The sequence below is a fragment of the Botryllus schlosseri genome, chromosome 11 (genome assembly GCF_051294905.1).
Source record: "Botryllus schlosseri isolate E-star chromosome 11, Bs_hap1, whole genome shotgun sequence".
Classification (NCBI taxonomy): Eukaryota; Metazoa; Chordata; class Ascidiacea; order Stolidobranchia; family Styelidae; genus Botryllus; species Botryllus schlosseri.
The window spans coordinates 27,334,908-27,346,934 of record NC_137246.1 but is presented as its reverse complement, the minus strand read 5'-3'; the positions used below and the strand labels follow the sequence as shown (position 1 = coordinate 27,346,934).

The window sequence follows — 12,027 nt, the reverse complement described above, 5'->3', positions numbered from 1 at the left end:
TAACATTTAATAGAACTGGTAGGAAGAACTTATCACCCTATTATGAATATAAGGGATCCCAAAGAACATTTAAAAAGCAGTTTCATGCTTCGGAACCTACGTGGAGGCGAGAACCATCGAAATATATCCAAGCGTAAATTATGTAGGAAATTGCCTAATACGGGAATTCAGATGTGCCAGACGCGATGGCGATTTTCACCTTTAATAGAACTGGTAGGAAGAACTTATCCCCCTATTATGAATAGAACGGGTCCCAAAGAACATTTAAAAAGAAGTTTCATGTTTCGGAACCTGCGTGGAGACGAGAACCATCGAAATATATCCAAGCGTAAATTATGTAGGAAATTGCCTAATACGGGAATTCAGATGTGCCAGACGCGATGTCGATTTTCACCTTTAATAGAACTGGTAGGAAGAACTTATCACCCTATTATGAATAGAACGGGTCCCAAAGAACATTTAAAAAGCAGTTTCATGCTTCGAAGCCTGCGTGGAGACGAGAACCATCGAAACATATCCAAGCGTAAATTACGTAGGAAATGGCCTAAAACCCGAAATCAGAGGTGCCAGACGCGATGTCGATTTTAACATTTAATAGAACTGGTAGGAAGAACTTATCACCCTATTATGAATATAAGGGATCCCAAAGAACATTTAAAAAGCAGTTTCATGCTTCGGAACCTACGTGGAGGCGAGAACCATCGAAATATATCCAAGCGTAAATTATGTAGGAAATTGCCTAATACGGGAATTCAGATGTGCCAGACGCGATGGCGATTTTCACCTTTAATAGAACTGGTAGGAAGAACTTAATACCCTATTATGAATAGAACGGGTCCCAAAGAACATTTAAAAAGCAGTTTCATGTTTCGGAACCAGCGTGGAGACGAGAACCATCGAAATATATCCAAGCGTAAATTATGTAGGAAATTGCCTAATACGGGAATTCAGATGTGCCAGACGCGATATCGATTTTCGCCTTTAATAGAATTGGTAGGAAGAAATTATCATCCTGTTTTGAATGGAAGGGGTCCCAAAGAACATTTAAAAAGCAGTTTCATGCTTCGGAACCTGCGTGGAGGCGAGAACCATCGAAATATATCCAAGCGTAAATTACGTAGGAAATGGCCTAATACCCGAAATCAGAGGTGCCGGACGCGATGTCGATTTTAACCTTTAATAGAACTGGTAGGAAGAACTTATCACCCTATTATGAATAGAAGGGATCCCAAAGAACATTTGAAAAGCAGTTTCATGCTTCGGAACCTACGTGGAGGCGAGAACCATCGAAATATATCCAAGCGTAAATTATGTAGGAAATTGCCTAATACGGGAATTCAGATGTGCCAGACGCGATGTCGATTTTAACCTTTAATAGAACTGGTAGGAAGAACTTATCACCCTATTATGAATAGAAGGGATCCCAAAGAACATTTAAAAAGCAGTTTCATGCTTCGGAACCTACGTGGAGGCGAGAACCATCGAAATATATCCAAGCGTAAATTATGTAGGAAATTGCCTAATACGGGAATTGAGATGTGCCAGACGCGATGTCGATTTTCGCCTTTAATAGAATTGGTAGGAAGAACTTATCACCCTATTATGAATAGAACGGGTCCCAAAGAACATTTAAAAAGCAGTTTCATGCTTCGAAGCCTGCGTGGAGACGAGAACCATCGAAACATATCCAAGCGTAAATTACGTAGGAAATGGCCTAAAACCTGAAATCAGAGGTGCCAGACGCGATGTCGATTTTAACCTTTAATAGAACTGGTAGGAAGAACTTATCACCCTATTATGAATAGAACGGGTCCCAAAGAACATTTAAAAAGCAGTTTCATGCTTCGGAACCTGCGTGGAGGCGAGAACCATCGATATATATCCAAGCGTAAATTACGTAGGAAATGGCCTAATACCCGAAATCAGAGGTGCCGGACGCGATGTCGATTTTAACCTTTAATAGAACTGGTAGGAAGAACTTATCAACCTATTATGAATAGAAGGGATCCCAAAGAACATTTAAAAAGCAGTTTCATGCTTCGGAAGCTGCGTGGAGGCGAGAACCATCGAAATATATCCACGCGTAAATTATGTAGGAAATGGCCAAATACCCGAAATCAGATGTGCCATACGTGATGTAGTTTTTAACCTTTAATAGAACTGGTAGGAAGAACTTATCACCCTATTATGAATAGAACGGGTCCCAAAGAACATTTAAAAGGCAGTTTCATGCTTCGGAACCTGCGTGGAGGCGAGAACCATCGAAATATATCCAAGCGTAAATTACGTAGGAAATGGCCTAATACCCGAAATCAGAGGTGCCGGACGCGATGTCGATTTTAACCTTTAATAGAACTGGTAGGAAGAACTTATCAACCTATTATGAATAGAAGGGATCCCAAAGAACATTTAAAAAGCAGTTTCATGCTTCGGAAGCTGCGTGGAGGCGAGAACCATCGAAATATATCCACGCGTAAATTATGTAGGAAATGGCCTAATACCCGAAATCAGATGTGCCATACGTGATGTAGTTTTTAACCTTTAATAGAACTGGTAGGAAGAACTTATCACCCTATTACGAATAGGAGGGGTCCCAAAGAACATTTAAAAAGCAGATTCACGCTTCGAAACCAACGTGGAGACGAGAACCATCGAAATATATCCAAAAGAAAATTATGTCGGGAATTGCCTAATACGGGAATTCAGATGTGCCATACGTGATGTAGTTTTTGACCTTTAATAGAACTGGTAGGAAGAACGTATCACCCTATTATGTATAGAAGGGGTCCCAAAGAACATTTAAAAAGCAGTTTCATGCTTCGGGACCTGCGTGGAGGCGAGAACCATCGAAATATATCCACGCGTAAATTATGTACGAAATTGCCTAATACGGGAATTCAGATGTGCCAGACGCGATGTCGATTTTCACCTTTAATAGAATTGGTAGGAAGAACTTTTCCCCCATATATGGATAGAAGGGGTCCCAAAGAACATTTAAAAAGCAGATTCAAGCTTCGCAACCTTTCCGGAGGACCACTCCCCATTTATTGATCGAGGTAGCATTCTAAAACTGGTTTCAGACTTCGGACCTTATTTCTGGATCTGGTAACTATCAGCAATCATCTTGATAACATATTTTGTCCGTGGTGCACAAGGCCGGAAACGGCGGCACGCGCCACTTAAAACTCCTCATTAATAATAATATTAATAATTCTCAGCAATCATCATACATATCGTAACAGCAGGTATACGTCACCAGTTAAAGATGCAACGAATTTAATATGTACATTGTAGCAAAAGAAACATGAATTATTTTTAAAATCCTCATGAGATTTCCAGTCGTCACTCATGGCTGACAAATAGGACAGAATATATTTCCATTCACTGTGTCCCGTGCGCATGTCGAGTGGTATTTCCGGTTGCATCCTTGGCACATCTCCTGTCAAACATATTATGGTATATAGAACAGTGTTGGGATCAAGTCACTACCTTCGAGTCACGAGTCATTTCGAGTCATTGCACATTTTGACTCGAGTCAAGTCAAGTTAATCGATTTTTAAAGGTGACTCGAGTCAAGTCGAGTCAAGTCAAGTCAAGTCACGAGTCAAGTCACAATTCAAGTCAAGTTGCCTTTTCGAAGTATGAGGCATGATTACGTCATTGCATTTTGCTAGGTTCTGAAATACAGATTGAGTGGTCATTGATTCTGAACCGATGAACGAATATAGAATTAAATGCAAGAAGTCGCTGTATTGCTCACATATACGTAGAACTATTAAATTGAGAAACGAATTACTAAGATGCAATACATTACCCATTGACATATTGATAAGATAAAATTCGAGCCTGCGCCAAATGTTTGAGGAGTATATAACTATATTCGAGTTAAATTCCAATAAAACAAGAGGTTTGGCTAAAGTAAGAACAGAGATGGATATTTTGGTATTAAATTATTTTACTATTAATTTACGACAACGTCTAGCTGTAAGCTTCGATCACTTCGTTTGTGATCGATTAATTTATGAGAGAACAATGGAGGCTCAGCAAAACACACGATCATTGAATGATTGGTCGCTCTCAGGGGTTACATTAGCGGTTCGCGGACAATCCGAACATCTGGAAGATACATCGATTTTTATCGACACCGATTACTTGATGACTTGAAATTGACTCGTGAATTTTGCTCCGAGTCACGAGTCAATCCACTTTTCTGAAGCGTCGAGTCAAGTCAAGTCATGTCATTTTAGCAAAGTGACTCGAGTCAAGTCAAGTCAGACGAAAAAGGTGACTCGAGTCTGACTCGAGTCATCCCAACACTGATATAGAAATGGTCATTGTATCGTAGAGATATATTTCAGATATATTTATGATATGTTTTTAATTAATATAGTCATAATTGGAGTAAATAATGGAAGACTCATACCCAGGATGAATCAAGCTTTGATGCGTCAGCACAAAAGCTGCAGATATCGGCGATCGGATCTGAATGTGGAAGGCATAAGATTCGTTAGCATAGATATATTACCCGCAAAACAAAACAAGACAATATGACCCTGTGACAATCGAAGAAACCGATTAACTACGTATGATGTTGATCGATATAGAACTACTGTTTCCATTTATCTAATTCGATATAGATGTCCTTACCTGATTCGTCTAATATTTGCCTGCCGATTTCGTGCCGATATCTCCGAAGGTCAGTCTCTTTATTTGGAATACTGGCCAATGATAAAGCTGTGCTCCTCAAAACTTGTTCTGCATACTTTTGAAAATCTTATCTATGACGGGCACTTCGTAAAATGAAATCTCAACTTTTTTTTACCTTCAAGACATACACGCCACAGTTGTAACTATCTTGCTGAATGCAATGATCGTACATTCTGATACTCCATTGCTTTGACGTCATGGATTGACAATCGACCGATTCGCTCCTGATTTGCAGATACTTCCTAAAAATGAATGTGGTACTCTTATGTACAATTGATATGATAGTCATGACTAAGTGAAATAATCTTACTTGAATTTCTCTGCCGCAGCTACGGTGGTTTTTTTTGTACTCCCGAGTGGATTTAGTAATGAAATTTCGGCATCTGATATATTAATTACCTGTACATACATAAATGCGCTTTATTGGAATTGCCGAACGATCATATGCAATTCGAAATTCGTGACCAACCAGCAGCATCCAGTGTTGGAACTTATTCACTGCACCGATGATCTTTCCGTAGTGATCGAATTTCACCTGTTAACATATGTAGATGATTGCAAAGTACTTTCGGTGTACAGTGCTCCGTGCATTTCGATAGCATCGTTATCGTGCGTACAGGATCACAACGATATCTTTGTATATTGCCGTACTGATAATCATCGTCATAGACTTATTTATTGAAATAATATGGATGTGTGTGTATTGTGTACCTTTCGCAATGATTGCCTTCGGATTAGCTCTTCATCCGAACTGAAAATGATATGAGTCGCTACATTGCAATCCAGCACATATGTTTTCGAGTCAGCCAGCATGTGCAGATAGTAATCAATGACCTGCGTTGTAAATAATCACCATACGAGTTCGAACTGCAGCAATAACTGCTCTTAGTTCTAGGCATATTCAATAGTCAATTAATTAATACGACTTACTTCACCGCTCAACCATTCGTTTGGACGCAAGGTTCCCAAATCTCCCATGAAGAGCGTAGTTGAGGAAATATATGCAGCTACCATTTCCACTTCATTTCCTTTCGTCCAAAGTAATTCTAGTTCCTAGGGTTATAAAGTATATTATACAAAAGTTAACTAAAATACCACGACGAACTTACTTCATTTTTTCTTTTGCCGATCTTTCTACAAGGCTCGTTGTCGAATTTCAATGTTTTTGATAGTTCTCCGGAGGTAAAGCAGCCAGTCTGCCTTCTTTTCTTTTTTTTGAAAGTCGACTTCACCAATTGTTGTGTTTCCTTCGTCAGTTTCGTTTTCCTTCTTCTTTTGAAACCGCGATGTAATAAACTATCCGCGAATATTTTAGATGACGTGACGATTTCTTTGTGGTATTTCAAAATGAATTTGTCAATTTTGCTACATCTTGTATTGTCCAAATATATGTTTTTCAGTTCATAAAAATGCTGCTCTATAATACCCTGTGTGCGGTTACAATCACAAATTGATTGCAAATTATTTTTTATACTAGCAGAGCGGATTTTTTTCAAATTCCCTGCCGAATCTTTGATAAACAGCATTTGGGCAATCAGTTCCTGTGGCGTGGCGATCAAGATTGCCGAGTAAAAGTCCAGATGAAGCACCAAGTCTTGGAAATATTACGTTTTCAATTTTGGTAAAAAATGACTCTGAAAAATATTTGTTGGTTGTTGGCCATAGTCCGGGGTCATTTCCTTCTTGATAAGTTATAGATTTTTTAAATAATTCAAGTTTGTTTTTGTACCTCAGATAAAACGGGGATTTGTATTCTTGACTCTTGTCGTGTATAATAAAATTCGCGAATACGTCATCGTCCTTTTGATACTCATAAAACTGATCCGGTAAATTTTTGAGGTTTTCATTTTTAGTCATATGAGATTGTAGCGCTCGGAAACTTTTTTCAACCCGGGGGGAATTTTGTCGCAGTAAAAGCACAACAAATAAGTGGTTGATAATGGCATCCATTTCGTGAATAGTTGAGGCTAGAAATATCATTGCCATCCAATGCATAGCATCGCGGTAGTACTTCTTAATGTAATATCTTTTGCACATAGTGGACGCGGCCTTCATGCAGTGGCTCAGGCAGTTGACAATTAGGGTTAAACACAAGTCATTACCCGAAGCTTCACCCGTTACTATCCGGTACACACGATGATAATATTGGAGTCTGGTCTCACTGCAAAAGACGGAGAGAAAAGCGTTCCATAGGGCGACTGCGCCATCAAGTATTACCAATCTCGGTACCAACTTCGTCGAGCATGCATCTCTAAAGCACCCGAGGAAATGTTTTATACTCTCAGTCGTATGGCACGTTGTAACGTAGCTTGCTACCGGTATCAGGGATATTCCTGTTGGGCGATATCCCCGTTGAGCGATTCTATATTTTTTTGATATTGCAGACAGGGGGTCACGAAATAACATCATGCAACGAAGTCATACCAACGGGTTCGCCCGCCCAAATATGTTTAATTATTAGTAACGGGCCCTACAGTTTCCAAGAAACCTCACAATGTTCGCTCTAAGTTTTGATGAGTCTGCGCACACTCAACAACTCACTGCGCTGACCCTTGGACAACAGTGCGTAACGACTAAAAAAAGGTCATAACTCCGGATTTGTTGTGCGCAACGTAGATTTTCTGTGTGCAGAGACCGTGTCAGCACTGCGCACGTGCGCAGCTTAGAGGGAACATTGCACCTCCCTTAGCTCTACCGGTAAATGTGTTTACGTGAGCAGAGAGAGGATAAAATTTGATCTCAAATTACATGCAATTCCCGATGATATTGACGAATTCAATCATTAATTAGTGAAATTTTTCGCACTTGGGTGCACAAGGCAATCGTTTTTAGGGGGGTTAACGAAGTGCTGTTACGGCCCTCCCTCTTACTCATTGTCTTTATTACATTCCTTACAATATGAAGTTGGAGGGGGGCGCTGGAGCACGATAATTTTTGAAAGGGGGCGCTGGGAGAAAAAAGGTTAAGAACCACTGATTTAAACAGTACTCACCTTCGTCAGAAACATTCGTTCCGTTGTGTTTTGTCGCCGCAATGATATATATACATAATATATAAATGTATAAGGTCGCCATCACTATAATTAGCCTTTCGTAGTATTCACGATGAGAGATCCTTTGCAAGACTAACGCGGAAGGCCGAATTGCGTTGCGAGATATGCGATATGTTCACTCAAATGTAGTGTGGACAGTGGACACGTGCTTCATGCTTGAATATAGTTACCTTAATTAAGATTTCAAGAAGTGCGATATGCCAGGCGCAACGAATTCGCGGGTGATTGTTGATCGCTGGCAACTTCGTTTTTGCAATCAACAGTATGCTATACGAATATCGCGTCCACTAATCAGATTTTCATACAACGCGTCTCTCGTTTTTGCAATGCGAGGGGAAAATCGAGGGAAGAATGTTGATGTGTTGGCAGCAACTGCCATACCGATAGCTGAAGTGTCGATTAATAGCGAATAATTTAAACAGAATTAGCCACTTTTTTATCGTTTCGACTCATTCCGCACATAATTTAACCATTTCAAACAAGTTTTCGCCCCCTTAAATATCATAAAGGCACCATATTTTCCTCAATATGCAAAAAACTACTATATTTGAACAGACAGCAAATATAAGAAGCTATATTTGTCATATATTTTAGGGATTTAAAAAGGGCGTCCTGCATTAGCGTCGACAATATCAGCCGCACTGTAGGCTGAGATCGTGGAAATTTGAAAGTGTTTTTTGTTCTTCCACCAGAGTCACCACGGTTTCACAGCTGAGATATCGGATCGACATCGCTTTGAGAATCATTGCTATAGTCCAGTGCAGGCCTGGGCAAAGTGCGGCCCGCGGGCCAAATGCGGCCCGCGGAGCTATGCTGTGCGGCCCGCGAAAGGTAGCTTGAAATTGAAAATATAAAACCTACTTTTTAATGTTGCTGCGTGGACTAAAACCATAGGATGTATAAACTGAACCGCAAATTCGTTTTCTATAAGGCCTGTTCGTTAACATGCCGCGATTACGCCACCTATACGTACCTCACATGCCTAATCCAGATTCAAAGTAAAGTCAATGTAGCAAATTATGCCGTTACAATTCAAGTCACAAGAATTCACCAAACCTTCTTTGTTGTCACTGTCATATTACGCATTACACGTTCTCTGTTTCAACTGCCGCACCCCAAACCCCCCAATTGGGAGGCGATCTCGAAGGACACCGAAAATAATTTCGGGAATGAACATAAATTATAGAGTATTTTTTTGAAAATGTATGCTACTTCTTTCAAATGTTTCTAGCGCTATGCGCGATTTAGAGAGCAATGGTTTATAGAATTATGTATTTCGGCGTCAGCCATCACCGCGCCACGACGCACCAAGATATATGAAGTTTGGGCCAACACGGGATTCCGAGAAGGCACTGCAATTGCAACGGCTGATCAAATTAACTAAGTAAAGGGAAAAAAGCTCCACAGCGAGAAAACCTTAGCCGAAAAGGACTGCTCTTATGTTGACCGAAAATCACGATCTTCAATTGTCCTTAGGTAATATTTGCCAGTGAAGAAATACCAATTGGTAATCGTGTGTGTCTTTTAGTTTAGTACGCTTTGGCGATTTCACTATCTTTTCACATAGAAGACGGGAGGTCACGAAATAACAACATGTAACGAAGTAATTATACCAACGGGCCCTCCAGAATATTTCCAAGACAGCAACTCACTCTGCTCTAGCGGTAAAACTGAGTACGTGGGCTGAGAGAGGTTAAAAATATAGCAATAGTATATCTGCAATTACCAAAATTAGTGACAGACTGAATCAGGAATCATGGAAAAATTCCGCGTTTCGCGCTATTAGGGCGTAAAACGTTGCCAACTAGTGTATACAAAAAATATCGCTCAGAAGTAGTGCTAAAAACGCGCATCCTGATGAGTTTGGTCTAGGGGCGAAGCCCCCAGGAGTTCGGTTTATAACACTATGGGGGCCCAAGATCAACGTCTGAGGGGGCTGACGATGGGCTGTTTCGGCCATTCCGCATACATTTCAATGTATTGAATGAAAAACTCCGATAGGGGATTAAAGAGAGTTCAAAATGTATCGTTTTAACATTGTTTCAAAATATGCGGGCAAATAAATATTTTATTTGGTAATTAACCGTCACTTCTCATTCCCAAATATCACCACATTCACTGAACACTATTTAGTGTAATTCACTGCTTTCAATTTAGTAATAAAATCAATACGCTGGAGAACACAGCTAAAATTTCAGACTCGGCCCGCCAACATATTTTCTGCTTCTCATTTGGCCCGCCAAGAAAAATAATTGCCCACCCCTGGTCCAGTGTTTCCCAACCTTTTTCGTCTCGTGCCCCCCTTGGCCGATATTTGAGCTAAAATTCCCCCCCTTATGAAAAAGTTGCTTGTGACTAAAAAAAAATGTGCTTTTTAACGCGCAACCATTTGTTGACTGAACAATTAATGGCCAAACATATTCAGGTCCGAACATGTCGAATGCGGACCGCACTAAACTTTGGTAACGTACAGTTAAATTTGACCAGTCATGTCGCCTCTGACGGAAAATAAATCAACAAGTCCGCTTTCTATGGACTTGTATTGAATCGACGAATCTGGTATGTTTTTCACGTTAGCTCATATGTTGGCTTAAAAAGTTGAACAATTTAACTAACGGCCTTCTTGCTGAATTCGGCTTGACATTTTCCTGCTTAGTATAGTAATTTGGTCGAGAGGCTGTCGCGGTCCCAAGAAAAGCATCTCGTGAGCCTCCATTTATCATGGGGTGTAATATCTACGGAAGGCATTTAAACATACACCTAGCTTGAAATCCGCCAAAGAGACATACAATTCTTAAGAACTAATTTCTACTTAACAGTTCTATACCTTAAAAAATCGAAAAACCTTGTAAACCCAGTGTATCTTCTGATACAATGCCAAAGCCAGATTCAACTAAAACATTTAAACCAGATTCCCCCCTAAATATTTCAAAATTCCCCCCAAGGGGGGAATCCCCCCCCCCGGTTCCGGAACCACTGCTCTAGTCAGTGATTTTGTATGTACTTTGGAGTGAGGACGATAAAACTTGGTGGTGATCGTCAATTCAGAAATGAAACATACATGCGTGTGTGATTTACTCTTTCGACGGCTGAAGCGGCGCTTGAATATATTTCCATGGATCTCGTCTCAACTTAGGTTCCGAAGCTTGAATGTGCTGTTTAAATGTTCTTCCGGACCCCTTCTATTCATATATGTGGAAAAAGTTCTTCCTACCAATTCTATTAAAGGTGAAAAACGCCTTCGCGTCTGGCACATCTGAATTCCTGTATTAGGCCATTTCCTACATAATTTATGCTTGGATATATTTCGATGGTTCTCGCCTCCACGCAGGTTCCGAAGCATGAGACTGATTTTTAAATGTTCTTTGGGACCCCTTCTATACATAATAGGGTGATACGTTCTTCCTACCAGTTCTATTAAAGGTCAAAAACTACATCACGTATGGCACATCTGATTTCGCGTATTTGACAATTCCCGACATAATTAACGCTTGGATATATTTCGATGGTTCTCGTGTCCACGTAGGTTCCGAAGCTTGAATCTGCTTTTTGAATGTTCTTTGGGACCCCTTCTATTCATAATAGGATGATACGTTCTTCCTACCAGTTCTATTAAAGGTCAAAAACTACATCACGTATGGCACATCTGATTTCGCGTATTTGACAATTCCCGACATAATTAACGCTTGGATATATTTCGATGGTTCTCATGTCCACGTAGGTTCCGAAGCTTGAATCTGCTTTTTAAATGTTCTTTGGGACCCCTTCTTATCATATATGGGGAAAAAGTTCTTCCTACCAATTCTATTAAAGGTGAAAATCGATATCGCGTCTGGCACATCTGAATTCCCGTATTAGGCAATTTCCTACATAATTAACGCTTGGATATATTTCGATGGTTCTCGTCTCCACGTAGGTTCCGAAGCTTGAATCTGCTTTTTGAATGTTCTTTGGGACCCCTTCTATTCATAATAGGATGATACGTTCTTCCTACCAGTTCTATTAAAGGTCAAAAACTACATCACGTATGGCACATCTGATTTCGCGTATTTGACAATTCCCGACATAATTAACGCTTGGATATATTTCGATGGTTCTCATGTCCACGTAGGTTCCAAAGCTTGAATCTGCTTTTCAAATGTTCTTTGGGACCCCTTCTATCCATATATGGGGGAAAAGTTCTTCCTACCAATTCTATTGAAGGTGAAAATCGACATCGCGTCTGGCACATCTGAATTCCCGTATTAGGCAATTTCGTACATAATTTA

The 12,027-nt window shown here is 40.1% G+C and overlaps 2 protein-coding genes across 2 annotated transcripts in view; both read right to left on the bottom strand.

Moving 5' to 3' along the window:
• The window catches only part of LOC145449724 (atlastin-2-like), a 214,325-nt gene that overhangs the window by 50,296 nt on the left and 152,002 nt on the right, over positions 1-12,027 (bottom strand). The gene's annotated exons all lie outside the window — the stretch shown is intronic.
• LOC145449563 (uncharacterized) lies at positions 3,239-5,060 on the bottom strand. The gene is made up of 4 exons (XM_080327956.1): positions 4,823-5,060; positions 4,648-4,762; positions 4,424-4,482; positions 3,239-3,439 (listed from the first exon to the last, which is right to left on the bottom strand). The coding sequence occupies exons 1-4, from the start codon at positions 4,994-4,996 to the stop codon at positions 3,347-3,349; spliced, it is 441 nt and encodes a 146-aa protein (XP_080184082.1). The 5' UTR covers positions 4,997-5,060; the 3' UTR covers positions 3,239-3,346.

Excerpts from the sequence above, each read along its gene's own strand:
- LOC145449563 (XM_080327956.1), bottom strand. The coding sequence starts at position 4,996 with ATGACTATCATATCAATTGTACATAAGAGTACCACATTCATTTTTAGG. Across the intron at positions 4,483-4,647 it reads GCAAATATTAGACGAATCAG|ATCCGATCGCCGATATCTGC; the intron begins GTAAGGACATCT and ends TTCCACATTCAG. Across the intron at positions 3,440-4,423 it reads CAAAGCTTGATTCATCCTGG|GAGATGTGCCAAGGATGCAA; the intron begins GTATGAGTCTTC and ends TATGTTTGACAG.